The sequence below is a fragment of the Apteryx mantelli genome, chromosome 23 (assembly GCF_036417845.1).
Source record: "Apteryx mantelli isolate bAptMan1 chromosome 23, bAptMan1.hap1, whole genome shotgun sequence".
Taxonomy (NCBI): Eukaryota; Metazoa; Chordata; class Aves; order Apterygiformes; family Apterygidae; genus Apteryx; species Apteryx mantelli.
The window spans coordinates 7,087,483-7,106,578 of NC_090000.1; the positions used below are offsets into that span (position 1 = coordinate 7,087,483).

At 43.4% G+C, this 19,096-nt stretch overlaps 1 protein-coding gene across 8 annotated transcripts in view; it reads right to left on the minus strand.

Annotated features, from left to right (window-relative positions):
* Positions 1 to 19,096, minus strand: part of PRDM10 (PR/SET domain 10) — a 46,655-nt gene that overhangs the window by 4,495 nt on the left and 23,064 nt on the right. For 7 of the 8 annotated variants that reach the window (XM_067310080.1, XM_067310077.1, XM_067310075.1 and 4 more), the window contains 12 exons: positions 18,629 to 18,746; positions 17,569 to 17,698; positions 14,828 to 15,055; positions 9,016 to 9,363; positions 8,259 to 8,414; positions 7,074 to 7,253; positions 6,134 to 6,244; positions 4,839 to 5,039; positions 4,096 to 4,239; positions 2,847 to 3,017; positions 1,331 to 1,471; positions 540 to 708 (listed from right to left, as the gene is read on the minus strand). In XM_067310080.1, the coding sequence (XP_067166181.1) occupies positions 540 to 708; positions 1,331 to 1,471; positions 2,847 to 3,017; positions 4,096 to 4,239; positions 4,839 to 5,039; positions 6,134 to 6,244; positions 7,074 to 7,253; positions 8,259 to 8,414; positions 9,016 to 9,363; positions 14,828 to 15,055; positions 17,569 to 17,698; positions 18,629 to 18,746 (2,097 nt within the window). The remainder of the gene's footprint in view (positions 1 to 539; positions 709 to 1,330; positions 1,472 to 2,846; positions 3,018 to 4,095; positions 4,240 to 4,838; positions 5,040 to 6,133; positions 6,245 to 7,073; positions 7,254 to 8,258; positions 8,415 to 9,015; positions 9,364 to 14,827; positions 15,056 to 17,568; positions 17,699 to 18,628; positions 18,747 to 19,096) is intronic. The other variant, XM_067310083.1, reaches the window with a different exon arrangement.

The following is a 19,096-nucleotide window of genomic DNA, read 5'->3' on the forward strand; positions in this document are numbered from 1 at the left end:
AACAGCAGTTGTTGAGTAGAAGCTCAAGTAGTAAGAAGCCCGTAGCTCTACGGGCCTTAACAGAATTACATCTGTTATGCAGAATTATGTTCATAGGCATGAAGAGCTGGATCCTCAGCTGATAAATCACATCCTGTTCTCCCCCAAGAAGAGATTTCCCAAATTACTATCCAGTGCTGCATGGACACAGGTAGTCATTTCATGTCACCCTCTTCTTCTGTATGATTCAAGCATCCATCTGAAATTTGAACAAGCTGCTATCGAATACACAGATTCTTGCTGAATGCAAGATCCTTGTAATAAAGGAGCCTAGTTTGCCTGTCCGAACCACACCTCAGATAATTATGGACCTATGGTAAAAGAGACTTGTACAACCATTTCATTTGTGTAAAACTATTCATCTTCCTAGACCTTTATGCATATTAATGAAGCTTCATGAGCTCTGAAAGTACTATCCCATTTGGTAGCTGGAGAAGTGGACAATATACTAGTTCCACATACTAGCCAGAGCTCCAGCGAGCGCTACTGCCGACACTTACAATAGCTCCGAAATGAGTTCCACGTGCTGGGAAGATACGTGTGCTGGACTGAAGAACCTTGCTGCTGCTGGAGGGCTGGGTTTTGTGTAGATGTAGTTGTCTGCATCTGTGAGGGGCTAAGTTCCTGCTGAGACTGTTGTGAGGAGGGACTCAATGGCTGACCACCAACCTAAAAAGCCATCATGACAGAGGAGAGAGGAGGGAGGAGAAAAAAAAAAAAAAGAAAAAAAAAGTGTTCTCCACCATGCTCAGGATTTTGCATAACTCTGTACTGTTATAAGCATATCCTTCTTATCAAGGGAAAAATAGAGGATTCCTTAGCATATTGAGCACAAGAACTGCAAAGCTCTCCTCCCTCTCCTCCCACTTGCTTCTCTGGTTGGTCAGTAAGCACAGACCAGAAACTGAAATACAGAGATATGACTTGCTGAAGGTTACGTAAGAAGTCTGTGGAAGAGAACTTAGATCAGAAGCTAAACACTACACAGCCGCAAGAGCTGAACTTCAAATATTTGAGGAGTGCGAGTTTTCATTTATATCTTTCAACTGGTTACCTTTAACCTGAAACAGCTGAAAATTTGTCCATTCCTGGCCATCTCTCTCTACCTGGTACACGTTATAAAAAAGGAACATCTGGCAACTACTTGATAATCTCAAAGATGTTCATGTGACAGTCAGTGTGTGGTATTCTAAATGCTACAGAAAAAGTCTGTCCTGCATCCGTGCATGTAATATGCCAGCTGAGCCAGACTGGTAGGGGAAGCACTTCCTGCAAGAGAAGAGTGGAATACCTGCGAGGACGACTGAGTTGCTGGGGATGGCTCTGTGACCTGGATATGCTGCACCTGGATGGCATGCTGGGTGTATGTCTGGGGATCGTGAAGCTGCCCGACGTCCACTGTGGAGTGCTGGGACTGGTGAGGGGAGGTAGCCTGTAAAAAAATCAAAACAGAGCTGTATACTTCAAATTCTCTGCAGAAGCAGCCACGTAAACCTCTTCTGTCATACAGGATCTGGAGCAATGGGGGTATGAGCCTTACTGGGGCCACAGAGCACTACTGATTAAGCTGTATCTACCCTCATTGCACTCCAGTGAGATAGAAAAGTACACTTAACAGATACAAAGGCATGGAGATGGTTACATCTCAGTGATTTAAACAACCTTAGGCAAGTCATTTCCATTGAAGTTGCCTGGTCCAGCAGATGCTGGACTTGAATGGAAGTGTGTGGAAAAACTAGATTAGTGTCACAACCACTGGACCATCCTTCTGTGTAATGTATGCATACTCAAGACCTGCATATCCAAAAGCATGGTTTGATATAAATCTACATCAAGAAAACAGTGTTTGGAGTCTTACTGATTAAAAGCTTTTTGAAGCAACATCTGCTAGTGATAGTAATTAGAGTAATTTAATTACAAGCCTCAGATCTCCATAAAATTAATATTAGTTGCAGGAACTGGTACTTGTACTGTTAAAACAGCCTCAGTCAGTGTTAACTGGGGTCATTGGTTAGGCCATTATTAACCAAATTTGTAAACAAATTTACAGTGAGGGGCCAGAGAAAACACTGAAATTCAGATTCAAATACAAACACATGGTAATTTCAGCTTCATGCAATGGATAATAGACATAAAGGCTGGGGTGATTACTTAGGGCTGCCTGAATATAATTCTCCTCAGCTCCATTACTCTAGTTATGCTCTGTTTTTATTTTTAGGAGATTGTTGAGTGTCACAGACAATGACTTTTCTAATAGATAATACAAAGGGAAAGCAAACACTCTGTACTTCCAAAATTTGGTTCTGGCTCGCCGAGGACAAAGAAGTACAAATTAGTCCTCACAGCTAAAATACAGGTCACCCACTGACCCGTGTTACTGGTTGCCCAATACCCTGGAAAGGAAACATGATGCTTAAGTTGCGTGAATGATTGTGGGAAAGAGGCGATGCCGCTGCAAGGCCGGCCTTGAACATTATGCATTGGACAATATCAAACCAAATCAAAACAAAAAACTGCCTAGGACGGATTCAAGCAAAGTTGCCCAGACAGGTTGAACCAAGTTAGGACTGTGTTAATATGCCTCCACCAAGCTGACCAAGACTGGCAGGACCACCTACGCCCAGTACACAGTGCTTATGAGGGGAACCCTATGCATTATCAAACCATTTATCTCCAAGAGTGGTTTTCATCATAGCACTTTTTGTAACTGCTCCTTAACAACCCTCCCACCACTATAGCCCCAAGGAAGTGCAGGCTTGATATGGAGGGGTTCAAAAGCACATCAAGTCCCCCGACAGGTTACCCACCTGAGCCACTTGAACAACCTGCAGCTGTATATGCTGAGGCTGCTGCAAGCCAGTTGCGGACTGAGACACAGGGATGTACTGGATTCGCTGGTAGTCTCCTTGAGGAGTTCGATAGTCTGTTGTGAGGGTCTGGGACAGCTCTGTCATCGCTTGGGTCAGTAAATCTGTTGTCTGAGAAGGGGGAGAGAAGCAGAGAACATCATCCCATATTGTCTACTAGACTGAACACTTTTGCAGGCCTGTAGTTATTTCATTGCACTTAATCTTCACTTACACCATTCGGACTCGTCATTTATTTCCAAGAGCTTAGCGTATACAGAGCATGGCTGATGGGGTCAAAGGAATGACCAGGCCCCTGGGATCTGCTCTGTTCTGTCTAGATGCTAGTCAGCATTATTCAGGGTTAACTTAACATACGATAATTATAAAATTATTATAATCTACTGGCTTGGCAATATTCTATTTGACAACAAAAATCATGCCCTTGGAAAGAGTCAAGTCTTGCTTTCCAGGTCAAAAAGGAAGACTGCTTCCTCAGACATATTCCCCCTCTCTTCCTCCTGGCCAGTGGTGATGCTCCTCTTGATAACTATATTTATAGAACATGTAAAGACAATTACACCTAACCGATCAGATTTACAAAGCCAAAAGCACCCTGGTTGAGTCTAACCACTTTAAGAAAAAGTCTTTTATCTGCAGTTTCAACCTTCAACAGTTTTAAACTGTAGCTAACAGGACTTTTTTTTTTTTTTTTTTTTTTTTTTTTTTTTTTAATTTTGCAGCATCACTGCCCAGCACCCCTGAAGAGATGCAAGACTGATTTTCTAGTTTCTTTAACTTTGTTAGCAGCTGATGCGTTAACAGCAGAGAGGTTAACCACTGGAGACTCATATCACTCAGTGCTGCCCTGTCCAAAGGATTTCAGAGATCTTGACTCCACTGAATGGAGTTTGATCCAGTCCTCAGTCATTGGCAAACATGTCATCTTGATCCCAAAGAGTGCAAGCACCTCAGGTGAAGAGTCCCAGTGAACTATTTGTATTCCATGAGATTTGTATTCCTGAGTTACTTAGATATGTGTGAAAATATCATGTGGAGTCAGTAACATGTAGGTCTGAAGGAAGGAAAGGAATGGAGTAGGAAAGAGACGTATCCTTAGAGCTCCAGAAGGGAGAAATACATCACTCCCAAGAGAACCAAAACAAAACACACAGATTCAAGCCCAGTCTAACATTTCTCACATCCTTACCACAACAGTCTCTCCGGTAGTGCTGTCAGTGGTTAGAACAGCAGGAGTGGAACTGATGACAGCTGTTGCCAGTGGTGCATGTATTGTGTTAGGGAGCTGAGCAAACTCTGGGTGCTTCTTGCGAATATGTTGTACCATTTTTGTCTACAAGGAGATGCAAAAGAGTATTAGAGAGAGGGTCTGCAACTCAGCTTTGGGCCACCTGAAAACAAACAGCCATGCAGAAGGCAGCTTTTAAGCTTTCCTTCAGCAAGAAGGCATCAGGATTCACACCATGGGTTGCTCAGGTCAGCAAGAAGGGATCACAAAGGTCATGAAGTCTGGGCTAATTAGAGCTACCTGATACTGAACTATTGTCCCAAACTTCACAGCCCAGAAACTTTTTCCTTCAGCACAGCTAAATATTTTGGGGAACTTTTCCAAAAGTTACTTTTTCTGCACTCTGTTTCCAAGCCCCTCTTCCCTTGTAACAGGGTCAGTCGGCAGTTTCCAAGCTTCCCCATTTGTGATCCCGCTCTGTTCACATTTCCACTTGTGCTTTCAAGCCCATGCCCCCCAGTTAAGGGCCCTTTGCCACAAAACTAGCAGGCTGTGCTCGTGTTGTCAGTGCACAGCATGAAACCAGCTATGTGACTCAGGATCTGACTCGGGAGCTCTGCGTGTGGACTGACAGATCACAAAAACTGTGGCAGAGCATCAGCGGGGAGAGGCTGTGCTCTGAGGCTAAGAGAGGCCCCCAGTACCTTGCTGCTGTACTGTTTGGAACAGTGGGGACAGCAGACTGGAGGAGTGGCTATGGTGCCCGTCAGCTGGGTGTGGGTGCTAAGCATGGGATCTGGCTCTCCTGGGCCTGCAGGGCGCAGTTTGCGGATGCTTGGAGGTAACTCAGCACCAGGATGGTTCTTCAGGATATGTGCTTTGCGCTTGCTGGCACTTTTGTACACCTGCAGAGTAAAGATTTGGAATGAGAATGGCATAACCCTGATGGCAGTGCAGAAAACAGATACCATTTATCTTTACCTGGAAAGTTTGCTTGTCACTTTAGACAATATGGTTGGATATATCCCCAAACAATCACAACATAAGGCATGAATACACACACACATTCCAGTGTTCAACCAGCCTGTAAAAGCAACTCCTTCTAGTGTAGAATACTAAAGCCATTTGAGAGCATGCAGTACGCCAGAATAAAGCATTAAAGCAGGACAGGAAGGGAAGAGGAAAATCTGTTTTGCCTCATACTTGACAGTGAAGCGTCAAGAGAAACAACCAGTCACCAAAGCTGGAATTTTTTCAGGGTTAATTTGTCATGAGGGCTGATATCTTTGCTCTTGCATAAAGCGTCATAAAGTTTTAATAGCCTTCAACAAACAAAATCTGTTTTAACTATCACTTGTGTAGGCACATCAACAAACACTGCATAATATTATTAAAAAATATATTTATTATTTCTTTAAACAAAAGGAAGGAGGCATCACTGACGCATGTACTGAGGATAAGAATAGTCAGAAAACACTTCCTGGTAAGTTAAGGTCCACACACACAAAAAACAAGGCCAGAGAGTAAGAACAGAAACACAAAGGCAGGACAGAAAAAGATTCAGGCTTCCCTGAACACTGGGAATTAATGACATGCGACTAAGCAAGCAGCTTAAAATGAAAGGAGTTAGAGACTAACTTTTAGAAGTGCTAAGGAAGTCAAAAGAAGTTAGTGTTCAGAAGTTACAGATAGACTGAATACTTAGTCACTGAGTTGCAGATAGTGATACAGGGTCGCTGCTTGCTGAATGAGAGCATTTAAGTTTTACCAACTCAGAAGACAGAGGGCAGAAAAGGAGAATCGAAATCTTCAGTTAGCATCCAGATACCTTAGCCTAAGTGCATTTCATCTTAATTCCTTTTAGGCAGTGCTGGCACAAATGTTGCTGACAAGCTTCTCAAGCAAGGTATAAACCCTGCCATGTTCCTATGCACAGACAAATTGGTTGCATACAGATCTAGGACTGAACTACCCTCTGATGGGTGACTTTCTTACATACCTTATCACAGTACTGACAGAAGTAATCCCTGTTGGGCTTGATGATAGGCAATGTGAGTTCTGGCACCTCTTCTATTTTCATGTCTGGATGTCTCTTTGACAAATGATTCACCTAAAAGAAAGAAACAGTACAAGAGAGCGTATTACAGCTGGAAGCTAAGCAATTGCCTCTTCTCCTGCACACGGGTAATTGCCAAACCGAAACTGTAGTGATGCTAACTAGCAGCACTCAAAGCATTTGCTGCCACCAGGGCTATTGTGCACTCTCAGCCAGCTGCTGAAAGTAAACCTGGTCCTCATGGATCTCATTTACACTTTCTCTAATCAAAGAAAGATGGGAAGGGGGAAAATAACCTGTTTGAACTAACTCTCCTGCTGCTGAGAGCAGGTAACAACTATAAAGGACTTCTGCCCAAAGAGGCCTTTGCTAGCAGAGATCACAACCCTCATGAAACATGCAGCAAGAGATCTTATTTGCAAACACCCTTCCACAGCGGCAGTGACAGGGCATGGCCAGGAGAGGCCCCTCTCAAGAAGGAGGAGAAAAGAAATGAACAGAAAAAAAGACCACCACAAAAGCTGAGAGGACGTACAGCTGAACTATGCAATACATTAATCTCATATTCTGTGAAATGCATTACATGTCAATCAGCGTTACATACTGTTGAGACAATATGGTGGTGACAAGCAGACATACAAGACAGGCAATGAAATAGGTAAAGGCACATAGTTGCTGAAAAGATAGAAGATTATGAGAACATGCACACACACAGGTTGAAAACAAAACAAAAAACAAAACAAACCCACTCAGGTCAGCTACAAAATTCTGTCTCTCAGCATCCTTTGTTCCAACCACTGGAATTGCACCTTTAAGTCCATACACACTCATCAAAATTGAGTACAGAAGCTTGAAAGAGAAGCCAGAGCACATGGACCCTCACCAACATCCCCCTCCGACGGAAGCCCATCATACACAGTCGACACTTGAACATGAAGCTCTCGTAGTCGGTGGAAGCTATCCGAGGCTTGAAGGTTTTTGAGCGGCTGATTCGATCAGCTTTCTTGGCCTCTCTTTCTGGGTTGTGCATCCTCTGCATGTGCTCTCGCAGCTTGTCTTTCCTCTACAGGTAGAGCAATCGGGGAGAAAAAAGCATCACCACCACTTTCTGCCTTACTACTTGTTACAAGCAGGAACTACAATGTAACTTGTTCACAGATCTCTTTGGCCTCTCCTCTCCAGTGCTGCACGCTCAGGGTTGGACAGTGCAGCAGGAACCCTTTGAAAGGTTTAAGCTTACGGTCCAAATCAAGCTGACGTTGCTCAACCACAAAAGCAGAAGCCAAGCTAATACTAATTGAGTGATCTCAGTGAGAATGAGCCCCCCCACTCAGGTTTTCCTCTGAATTTAACTAAAACATTGATGCTCAACTTTGTTAGGCCAGCTACTTGCATCACTTATGCTCTGGACTGGTGAGAACCACATACCCCAATGCCCCATGACGGTACTGAACCTATTGCCCAGATGCAGTCCAGCCTTTCTGGACATGTGTTGTCTGGAATGGGCTTCTTCACCCCTAAGCCCATTCAACCCCTCAAAGTCATAGGAAAGTAAGCATCCAGGCGCAGGCTGCTGCCACCACAGTTTACCTGGCTCACAGTCTGCTCCATTTATTCTTGAGGGATCTGGAAAGTGATCTGGACATCATGTGTTAACAAGATGCTTCCTATAGACACAGGCACCTCAACTGGGAATATCATTAATCCAACAATATCAGCAAGAAGTTTTCCTCACTAAACTGATAAAAGCAATGTAACCCAAGCACTTGACAGTTGAGTTGTATAATAAGCCAGTTCTTAATGAGCCCTTGCCTTTAAATTAACTTATTAAAAGAAAGATCTGAGCAGGGCAGAGCATGCTGGGGTGAATCCTGCCCCTTTTCTATCAGAAGTGAATGTTGTAGCTCACACACACTACACAAAGCAGTGCATGCAACTCGCAGGCAAGTCTAGCCTGTCTACACACATTGCTTTCTTCTACCTTCGGGAAAAGAAACTTACCTACTTGAAGGGGAGTAAGGAATGCTGTTCTCCACCAGTATCGGGAATGATCCAATAGTCATCTTACCTTGAACTGCTTGCCACACGTGGAGCACAGGAAGTCTTTGCGGTCCGAGTGTCGCAACATATGGAGTCGCAGCTTGTCAGGGCGGCAGAAAGCCTTGTCACATTCTGTACACTGGTAAATCTTTTCTGAATGGAAACTGCGTACATGTTTCTTTACCTAGCATTGAGGATCATAGGAAAAAGGAATTTATTCAAAAGAGAACACTGTATAGGAAAACAGTCTCAGGAACTCTTAGCAAAAAAGGGTTCTCAGTTCTGCTCTGGCAGATACCTGCTCTGGCTTAGAAGTAGTTGATCAAACAGTTGAGATCTTAGCAATGGCTTCTACAAAACCATAACATTTCTTAATTTCAAAATTGAGTTTCAAAAGCAGTGGACAAGGCATATTTGGGTACAAGCTGCATCCAGCAAGAGGCAGTTCTTTTTGTGACATGGGTCTATACCAACCAAAAGTAGCTAGGACCTCTGTTTCAGGTGTTATCCAAGGGACTGCCCCTCCCACAGCACAGAGCCTTCTAATGCCAGATTGAAGTATTGCATTTGATGACTTAAGGAAAAGAGAGCTTCAGTGAAATAAGAATACTCCTAGCCATGCCTGGTCACGCATCCTTTCTAATTTATGACTGATACAGGTAGCGTTTAGCTTGTGAGAATGAAGTGACATGCAGCATTATGCAGAGACAGTACTGAAAAATTAATAAACAAAGTGCTTGCAAGAGACCTGGAAGGCAGTGTTCCAAATCAGTACTGCACCTCACCTGGATAAAATCTGGAAAGCGCTTTTTACAGGTAGGGCAGGTGAAATAGCCATCATTGACATGGATGGCCACATGATCTTTGAGCAGATCCAAGCGGTCAAAGGACTCAGGACAGAAAATGCAAGAGTATGTTTTCTGGTCCATGTGGAACTTCATGTGGCTCTCAAGAGCACTGCTGTTGATGAAGCCCTTGTTGCAGATATCACAGGTTAAAGGGCAGTTCCCTTCCCGTCCATGAAACCGCAAGTGCTGATCCAGTTTGTCCTTTTCCCGGAAGGCCTTCCCACACTGCAGGCATTTGAACGGACGAAAGGATTTCCGTATGAACAGATGCTGAAGAGCTGCATTCTGAAAGAAACATCCAAGAAAACAGCTAGTTTTTATTATACGCATACATTCCTCATAGAAATATTATCAAGCTTAAGTACACCAGAACAACAATGAACTTAAACTTCAATACGCTCTTTTGAATCACAGATATTGTCTTCATTTTACAGAAGGAGATGCTGTGACAGAGAGAAGCTCAGGGATATACCTGCAGTTACACACTGAGTTAGGAGAACAAAACCCAGGAGTCTCCAAATTCTTGTGTTCTGCTTAGTTAAGACATTTAGCTAACTTCATCTCCAGCCTGGCATTTTTCTGCTAAGTGAAACCAAATCCTCTCTGACATAGAGGCCTGGGCCTGAGAACAGAGCTGCAATTCCCGCTGATTTCTCAGGACTGGCTTGTGAGTTCAGCCACCACACAAGAAGGGTGAGTTATTGCCTTATCTATGGAGAGGAGCACGGCTGCCAGAACCCCACCGCCCATTCCAAAGGCAGTTTCTGCATCAAAGAGCACCGCGGAGATGTGCGGCAGTGGTTTAGTGTTGCCTGGAAAATTTCTGGTGGGATATACATTCAAGAGACGCTGCAACAACCTAAACCTTTTTGATATTATGGACAAGAGGAATAGAATTTCAAAACATTACAGCAGGGGCAGAATGGCAGGTTTATGAGCAACAGGTAAGAACTTGTGAGCAATCCACGTAACTTTGCCATTAAGCATATATCAAGTATGAGAGTCTGAAAATGAAGAAGAAAGATGGACGAGAAACAGTTTCGCTAAATCAAGGGGAACTCTGATGAATTCTGTTGTCTACTCAAAGGGTGTTTGATTATACACAAACTTGAAATTGCTTTTCTAGATATTGCAAGAAACTTGTAAGAATATTGTGAATTGAGCATAACATGGGTTGTGCAAATATTCAATTTAAAATTTAATTTACTAGGCTGATCTTCTGTTTTCCTCCACTTCTTTTCTACTATGTGTCATTTGTCCTCTCACTTCCTGCTTCTCTTAGCGCATGCTTTCCTCCAGTCAGCTTTTTCTGTAACATTTTGTGATTCCTATCTCTTCCCTTTCTCCTTCTGGAGAGCACGACGGAGCCGTTCCATTCCTGATACCAGCACTGTCTGCTGGAGGAACAGATGCTGCTGGACATGTTGCCTGCAGAAATAGCCAACTGTGCTCTGAGCCTGCATTACAGTATCACATAAGGACTTTTATGCTGGTTAGTTGCAAAGGCACAAATAAGTCACATTTCTGCACATACGAAATCCCATATTACACTATGGCACTCATACTGTACTCCAAGGAGTCTGTGATACTGCCATTTTTCTGTAAGAAACCTGAGGAATATTTACTCTTCTCCAAAATAACATCTGCATCCTTCCTTTTACTGTTACCTTCTCTTGTCAGATGTTACACACAGAATCTACATCATCACAGTTAGAGAAACAGTGCTAGAACACTGCTGGCACCTATGCTTACACACGTTCAATATTACATATTTCTCCGTGAGACACAGTCAGGACTACAGCAAGCAGATTTCCCTGGTTTCCGCTCTCCTTTTCTTGTGGGAACGTCTGGGCTGACATTTGCTGTGTCCCTTAAGTGTGTGCCAAGCAGCTGACACTGAAAAAGTAAAGCTAGGAGCTCTTCTGCTGGAATCAGAGAACAGCTTGGGAATAGTGCAAAATGCTGTGCTAGAGATTCAATCAGTGAACCTGAATGATCCCTTTCACCATCTGAACTGCAGAGGGAAACCTATACTTTCAATCCAGAAAAAGGAACACGAGAGCAACTCTTGCTATTTTAAAAACAAAGCGTGAACAGTTTCAGATGAGAGCCTCAAATGAGCCCTCCCAGGAACTGTTGTCATCTCCACTCTCCATTTCACAAGCAGAGAAACTGAGGCAACGGGAGATACAGGGTTTTACTCTAAGTAACACCACGAGTTGAAGAGACAGACACATGCTGTGTAAAAATTAACATGCTGCTTGGAATCAGGGGTATATAATTTGCCATTAACTACACAGATATCCTAATAAACCAAGTAGTTAAGGAGAAGCAATACAAGATCTTAACTCCACTATTACTGTATTTTGCTGCTGGTAACTCAAAAGATCCGAGTAGCAAGATAACAGGCCAGAGCTTTATACCATGTAAATCAAAATAGTCCCATTGGTATCTCAAAGGCTACAGAAGGGTGAAACCTCTTACTGCTCTTTGGTTAGACAGACTATCAGCTATAAAAACAGAAAACTAAGTGTTGTCTCATTAACTGATAACATTGATCCAGTGCAAAGAACTGCGTAAACAAATCCTCCAAAGCCTTAAGGTGGATATTATAGTATTACATCTAAGTAGTTTACTCCTATAATATTCACCTTAAATTCGCAATTAATCAGTGTGAAGAGCACTAGAAGAATGCACATAGTTATTCAGATGACACTTGTTGACACTTGGTTCTGGACATTGGTTGCTTAAAGAACAACAAATGTGACAGTTGATAATGTGGGGTCGGCCAGGAGATGCTAAACAGAAGCTGGACAAAAATGGCACGGAAGGCAATGCTGTTACGTACCACTAGATTAGATACAGTGAAAAAACCAACAAAACAAAAAACCCAACCCAAACCTACCTGCAGCTCCAGCTGAGCAGGCAGCATTGAGGGAGAGAAAAATACTTATGTTATGAAATGGACTGCAAAACAGAAGCCTTGACTTCTGCGGGGCACTATTAGGGCCGGTTCCTGAAGCTAGAGTTCACTCTTTGTTTAGGCAAGACTCTGAATGGGAGTTTTGCCTCAGGAAACACTAGGCAGATCTTCAAGATTACCATGTAGTTAATGACTGCCCAAGGGGAGTTAAAGGGCAAAGATAAAAACCACCGATAATCTTTAAGGTGTTTTGTGACCTTTCATGTTTTCTCAGCTAGACAGTTGACGAGTAATGATGCAATGCATACTGCAGAGCCACAGCGAGGATGAAGTGCCGTTAGCGCAAGGGAATAATTAGGGCAGGATAACAGTAGGGCAAGGATTAGAAGGGTGGAAAGGTGAAGAGCAGGGATATTTTTAGCCTCATCTTACTGTTTATACTCTGCATTATACAACCTGTTACATTTCTTCTTTCAGCATGAAGGAAACTACTGTGCTTTCCACACCACACCCCTAACCTGCCAGCTGCGTCCCCTGAGCAAACAAGTCACCTACACAAAGTCACCTACATTTTAGGATCAGGTCTGTATGCAAACAAAGCAATTTGGAAATGCAAGCTTTTCTGAAATCAGCCTGCAGATGCTCTGGATGCTGCACAGGGCTGGGGGGGAAAAAAATTCTTTTCTTTTTTTTCCATTTTGGCTGTGGACCGTAATATGCCCTTCTTTTCCCTACAGGGGTATCTTGAGGGGTGAGCGTATCTGTCCAAACACCAAGGACAAGACTGCTGTATTTAAGCTCTGATCTCCAAGTAAATTCCACAGGCTCCAAGGCAGATGCTGAAAAATGAACTGATCCTATCAGGACTTGAACCCGAGTACCTGCACTCTGTGTTTCCAACTAGAATGAAAGCACTCGGAGCTTCACTGTTTTAAACACTAGAAAAACCAACCAAACAAAAACCTGAAGCAATTCAGCAAGATGCCATACTTTTTTACAGTTTTCCTAGAGTGGAATACAGCGATATAGGAAATCATTGCTTCTGAGAAACGAAATCCTACATGAGTAACTTGGGAACTAGAGTTACACAGGTCCAGATCATAATCAAGACTTCCTACTTGTTCTTCAGAAATGAGTGACATATTACACATTTTAAAACAGAATGTTTGCTTGTTTATAACATTAATTGCATGCTATTGTAAGAAGGTGCTGTGAACCGTTGAGGATCAAGTGCTGAGAGGGTGCTGCAGCCTGATGTGATTTTTTTTTTTTCCAATGGTTAAAAGGTTATACTTCCTAGTTTACTCTTATCTCAAGCTCTCATTGCTCACAGTCTGATGCGATATGGGCAGGTGCTCCACAACCATCCACGTGCCATTCTGCCAGTGCCCCATCTTGAAACATCTCCAGGACTCTGCTGAACACGAGTTCCAGACGTATAGGGAATTGGGGAGATTTGCCGGTACAAACATGTAACTGAGGACTAAACCACCACCGCACTCCTCTTATTTGTGATCCAAATACAAATTTCCAGGGAACAAAAGCTAAACAAGTAACTTTCGAATTTCTTTCTCTATCTTCCCAAATTTAGAGTTTAAGAAAAGACCTTTACACCTCAAGTTCAAAAATTTGGGGAAACCGGTGACACCGTCTCTCTCCATCGCACCCAGGCCTCAACCTTGTACTGTGCAAGCTGTGACATATCACATGTAAGAACTAGATACCCACGCTTTTACTGTCCAAGACCCAGCATCTGTCTTTGTCCTCTGCTACGCACCCTTCAATACATTCAGTAAAAATCCCCCAAGCCTTTCACATGTGAAAAATCACATTACTGGTAGAAACCTGACATTCAGAGAGCATAAACATTTTCTATGGTTAGAACTTCTGCATTCTTAGTCTGAGCCAAATTCTTCCACCAAGGTATGCCACTGCATGTATGGAGTAACAGCACTCCTAGACTTGCACACCTATTGCTGTAAACTCAGAGCAAAATTCAGCTCAACATATTCCTATAAGGAACAGTTACTCAACTCTTTTTTAATCCTCTTTCTCATCCCCTAAAAATGAAGTCTCACCCCAATTGCAGCTGTTCCTTTCTATAATCAAAATTTTACACATGGAGAAAAAAGAAAGAGATTTTAGGCTAAATAAACCAATCTCACAATTACATGGCTTCAAGGATTATTTGCTTGAATCATTTCCCTCCCACACACAGTAGAGAAGAAAAAACCCACAGCTCACCCAGCTGACAAAGCTCAAGTTCAAAGTGTTTGCTGTCGGTACACAAAGTTCTTAGCACAGGTTTTCATCTCAAGGAGAGGCAGGTTTTCTACTTCAAGAAAGGATTTTACCATTAAATATAATCATCATTGTCAAGTAAATACATCCAAATGGAGGTCGTGGTTCCTTTTTGGCAACAATTTCCCAGGCAACAGTTCTGAGAGACACAGATGGTGCCGTGAACAAGCCATTAGTCTGTGCCACAGTACCATGATTCAGCCGGCTGCCTGAAGCACTCCTGCTTGCCAGCTTGGATGGACTGCGTTCCTCTGAAAGAATTACTGTGCTGGAATTGACTCAGCTCCAACTGGTGACCAAATTCTCACTAGCATCTCATGAGATACTGGCTTTGTACATGAGATTTGTCTTCCTCTCAGAGCAAGGAAATTTGCTAGGAATGAGATGCTTTATTCAGGATTTGGACATGGCTACTACAGCGAGAGAGAGAGACCAGCTGGTCCTGGCTGGCAGGTCCAGCCTCCTCTGGGTTACAGCAAACTGAGAAGGTGAGAGAGGACATGAGCCACCATCCTCTTTGCTTACCCTGATACGCTTTGCTCGCCTCATGTCATCTGCTGTCATGGTGCTCTGCGTAGGCACCGTGCTCTCATCGTGCTGCGGCTGGATTTGCAGTGGGTGGCTTTCTGACTGCTGATCCAGTGCCGACTGAGCCTCTGATGGCACTGGAGTCTGCTCCTGCTGCTCCAGCCCATTCAGTGTAGTTTGTCCGGCCTCATCAAACTGCCCCTTGCTGGAAAAATGCAGCAAGTCCTGAAATCGCAAATCATACAACCAGTGATTATTCCCCCCACCCACTGAAAAACACTTTTGATAATACTCAGACAAGATTTCTACATATTTAATCACGAGCTATAAACAAGCTGTGTCGATGCTAACTCTTCTACTGCCTTCTATTGATGCTCTCAGCAGTTCGCTTCTACCTACAGCGACAGCATTCAGAGTGCTAGGGAAGGAGTGCTGCAGATGGGCGACTGTGTTCTGGCCATATTGCCTAAACCTAGGCACAAACAATCAGGATGACCCAGCTGTTAACATGCAGCCAACCCTTCCACGCCAGTGACCCCATCACTGCTATAACCAGAGAGACATGATGCAGGCTGACCTGTGAGAAACTTTGAGAACAAAATTACTAGCACAGACCAGGCCTCGAGGGAAAAGCAGGGAATTACCGTCTCATTGAAATCATTGTCACTGTGAAACATTATCATGTATTGATATGCAGCATCTCCCCTTTCTAACAAACGAAGCGGAGTGATGAACCGGAGAGCAACAAACGAGGCCATTATACTGTGTACTGTCTTTTTACTACCCAGTTGCCAAGATCTGCATGTTCTCATCTAGCCAGCTGCATACATCACTTACATTTATCACACAACAAAGCTGTTTTCCTCCTTTTCTGCATTATCATAAAGAAAAGGGTGGGTGTTGGGAGCAGGAAGCACATGCCAAAACCTGCATTCTTTTCCTTACAAATTCCAATAACTCCTTTGGGATGGAAGGCTCCAGTGTTAAATGAAAAAAAATTCCTCCAAAAAACAAACCAAAAACCAAACCATTGACCCTTACATGAAACCACTTACAGTGCAACTATAGAAATTTAAAAGCACAAGCAAAGAAACAGAGCCAAAAGCATATCAGATCAAGGCTGGTACTGTCACAGTGCAAAAGCAGGTGTGGGAGAAGAAAAAGACAGAGCTGCCAGGAGAGCAGCTGTTATAAATGATGAACACTTAATGGACAGAGAGACTTAGAGCCATTTACCAGCCAAAGGCCCAGTCCTGGCCTAGGTGGCAAATTTCCAGTGCTTTTAAAGAGATAGGAATAACTGGGAAAATTCAAAGGGCTAAGTGTGGAAGTCAAGCTAAATGATGACAAGAGTCTCTTCCAAAATAAAAAGTAGAGAGAAGCTGAACAAGGTCAGTGGTGAGTGCATAGCATTAAGCTGAGTTAACGTGAGTTTGAGGGCATAATGTCTCTCTTACTGTGCTTAAAAATGTAAGCAGGACTCCCGGATTTCACCGGAGCGGCTTCCTTCCATGGGACTCTCTCCTACCCGATCTCAGCAATACTGAATACAACAGGTCCACATATCGTGCCTTCAAGGTTCATTTAGTGGACTGCGGCATTTCTGTCCTTTCAGCATACTTGCTGACACTTAACTGCGGTCATAAGACCCTAGGTTTCAAATATTGAGGCAGATGAACTCGTTCCTAGTCATTAGTGAGGTGGGCAGACCTCCAAGGCCTTGGGACACGACCATGTCCATACCCAACTCTATAGACACACATGAGCTAACTCTGGGCCACGCTCCAAGCTGGCAGGATGCGAGTCACCTCCAGTCCAGAGGCCATTCAGACACATTAGCATGGGACCGTGCCCAGTAAGTCCCACCTCTCAGGAGTTAATAGCTTGGGCACAGCATTATGCTTACTTGTCTAAATGGAGCTGGCCTGTGTCATGCCAGCTTGCAAAGACGGCAATCTTGCTTGCAACTGTCTGCACTTAATGCAACACTGAGGGCAATTCCGCGCGCTGAGGAGATGAGCGGCAGGGATTCATCGGCAACGCATGCATTCCTCCCTCTGAGTCAGCACTGAACCGTGCCCCAGTGAGATGCCAGAGGAAAATTACTACTCCAGATGTCAGCTTTCAGCTAAGTCATAAAACTGAGCCACTGATCCCTTGTGGCACCTTTCATAAAAGAGGCATGGTGGTAACCCTAAGCACGGTCAGCACCAGAAAGAATTTAGCATTTAACTTGCATCAATGCATCACATTAGGTCCCTACAGAATATAACCAATAGCCACTAGTAAAAGAACATTTTGCAATAAGTATGCCTACAGCAGAACCTTTTGCTTATATTAAAACATCATAAAGAAGCATAGCTTAAACTGATGTAATTCTACCAGCAAGAGTTATAAGAGCAGACTTTGACCTCACATTCCAGAAAGGGCAAATACCAACCTAAATTTCCATTACAGTTTTACTGTCTAAATTACTTTTGTGATGCTGCTAAACAGCCGCAATAACCCATCCCACTGCTAAGTGCTTTGGGATGAAAGTTGCTGTAAAAATGCAAGTGATTTTATGGAACTAAAGTAGTGTGCTCCATGACAAAGAATCATAGCTAAAAAACCCAAGAATTACTTGGGTTTTAATCAGAAGTACACCCTCCATTTGCACGGATGCCTAAAATTCTTGTAGAAGAGAGTTTATAGCCCACATACATCTTTTTTTTCCTCCTTCCCATCCTCAAATATACCTGTGTCCCTTCTTCACACTTTTCGCCATTTTCACTGGTTACTTCCATACGCATGAATTTGGGCGGGCGCCCCGGGCGTCTGCCTGGTCCAAACCTCCTCTTTCCTCGCCCACGACCTCTGCCTCTGGCTCTACAGAATACACAGTGCTCCAGGTTAGAGACAAAAGAGACGGATTTGGAAACTACGCTCATTTTATATGTTTTTTCTTAGCAATCGCCATTCACCCATTCAACTAAGTAATAACAGCTTGTAGTGAATAATAAAACCCGCAGAAATTCTGCCAGCAAAAACATAGGGTACTGGTTAGTACATATTTATTTTGCACTCTGTGAGAAATCAAAGCCCAGAGCATATTAATATTTATTTCAGTAAACATGGGAATGAGAAGACTACTGGCTCCCAGCAAGTTCTCTGCCATGGCAACTCTCCTACTTCCAACACCCCAGTGCATGGCATGCTGGAAAGCACTTTCAGATAGATGGAACAAGTGCACAAGGAAACTAATTTAAAACCTGAAGCCGTAATATCCCCCTGCAAAAAGGCACTTAGCCATCTATGTCAGGCAGTAGACTAAAGGGAACAATTTCCTATGTCAAAAAAACAAAACAAACCCCAGCCTCTGGATAAGTTTCAGGAAAAAGAAGGCACCACTGCTGCCTGCTCCCTGATGGATGTTTCTAGATTCAGCTTTTAATAGGTCAGGATAAACAGTCTTGCTGGCCCAGTGGGGAGCCAAAGCACTAGAAGTCTTGCTCTCCAAGCTCTGTATCTGGACAGATTTGAGAAGCATCCACACTCCAAAATATTTCCCCTGCTGAAGTCATAAGAAAAAACTTGCACTGATTTTCCAAACTCAAACTGCTTCTCCTCAAACTACTATTTTCACGAAGCTTCTTACACCAGTCAGCTTTCTGGTGCTACGTTCTTGCCTTCTTGAGCTGAACCATTCTCTCATGGTTACCCAAGTTGGCCTGTTAAGACCCGTAGGGCAAAGACCCCTCCTTCTCAAGTTTGGAAAAGCACCACAGCAGTATATAGACAAAGCTAAGTTTTCAGTACCTGCTGAAGAAGTCCAGCTTCTCATCGTGGGAGTTGAGGTGCTGTTGGAGTTGCTCCGAGCTCATGAAACGACGATTGCACTCGTAACACGGCCAGTTCTTTTCTTGCTCTCTGAGAACTGCATTCAATTGGAAACGTTAATAGCAGCATTTCGGTCACCACCAACTAAATGCCTCATTTTTTTCCAGGCCTTTGTCCTCTGTGGACCATATTTCTCCCTTGAAGGTTAGACTGACTGCAGAATACCCAGCACACATCCATTCAGCTTCGCTTTTATCCCCTCTACACTGTGATATGACTACAGCTGATTGTAGAAAGACAAAAAGGCCACTGAGGAAAATTTGCATGGATTATTTACACTGCCTGGAACAGTTTACTCCAGAAATCTGCCTGAAGTTGTATGGATGAACACCTACAGGATCACTTACGTCTCTGACATAATTCAGGTGGTGTTAACAGAAATTCCTC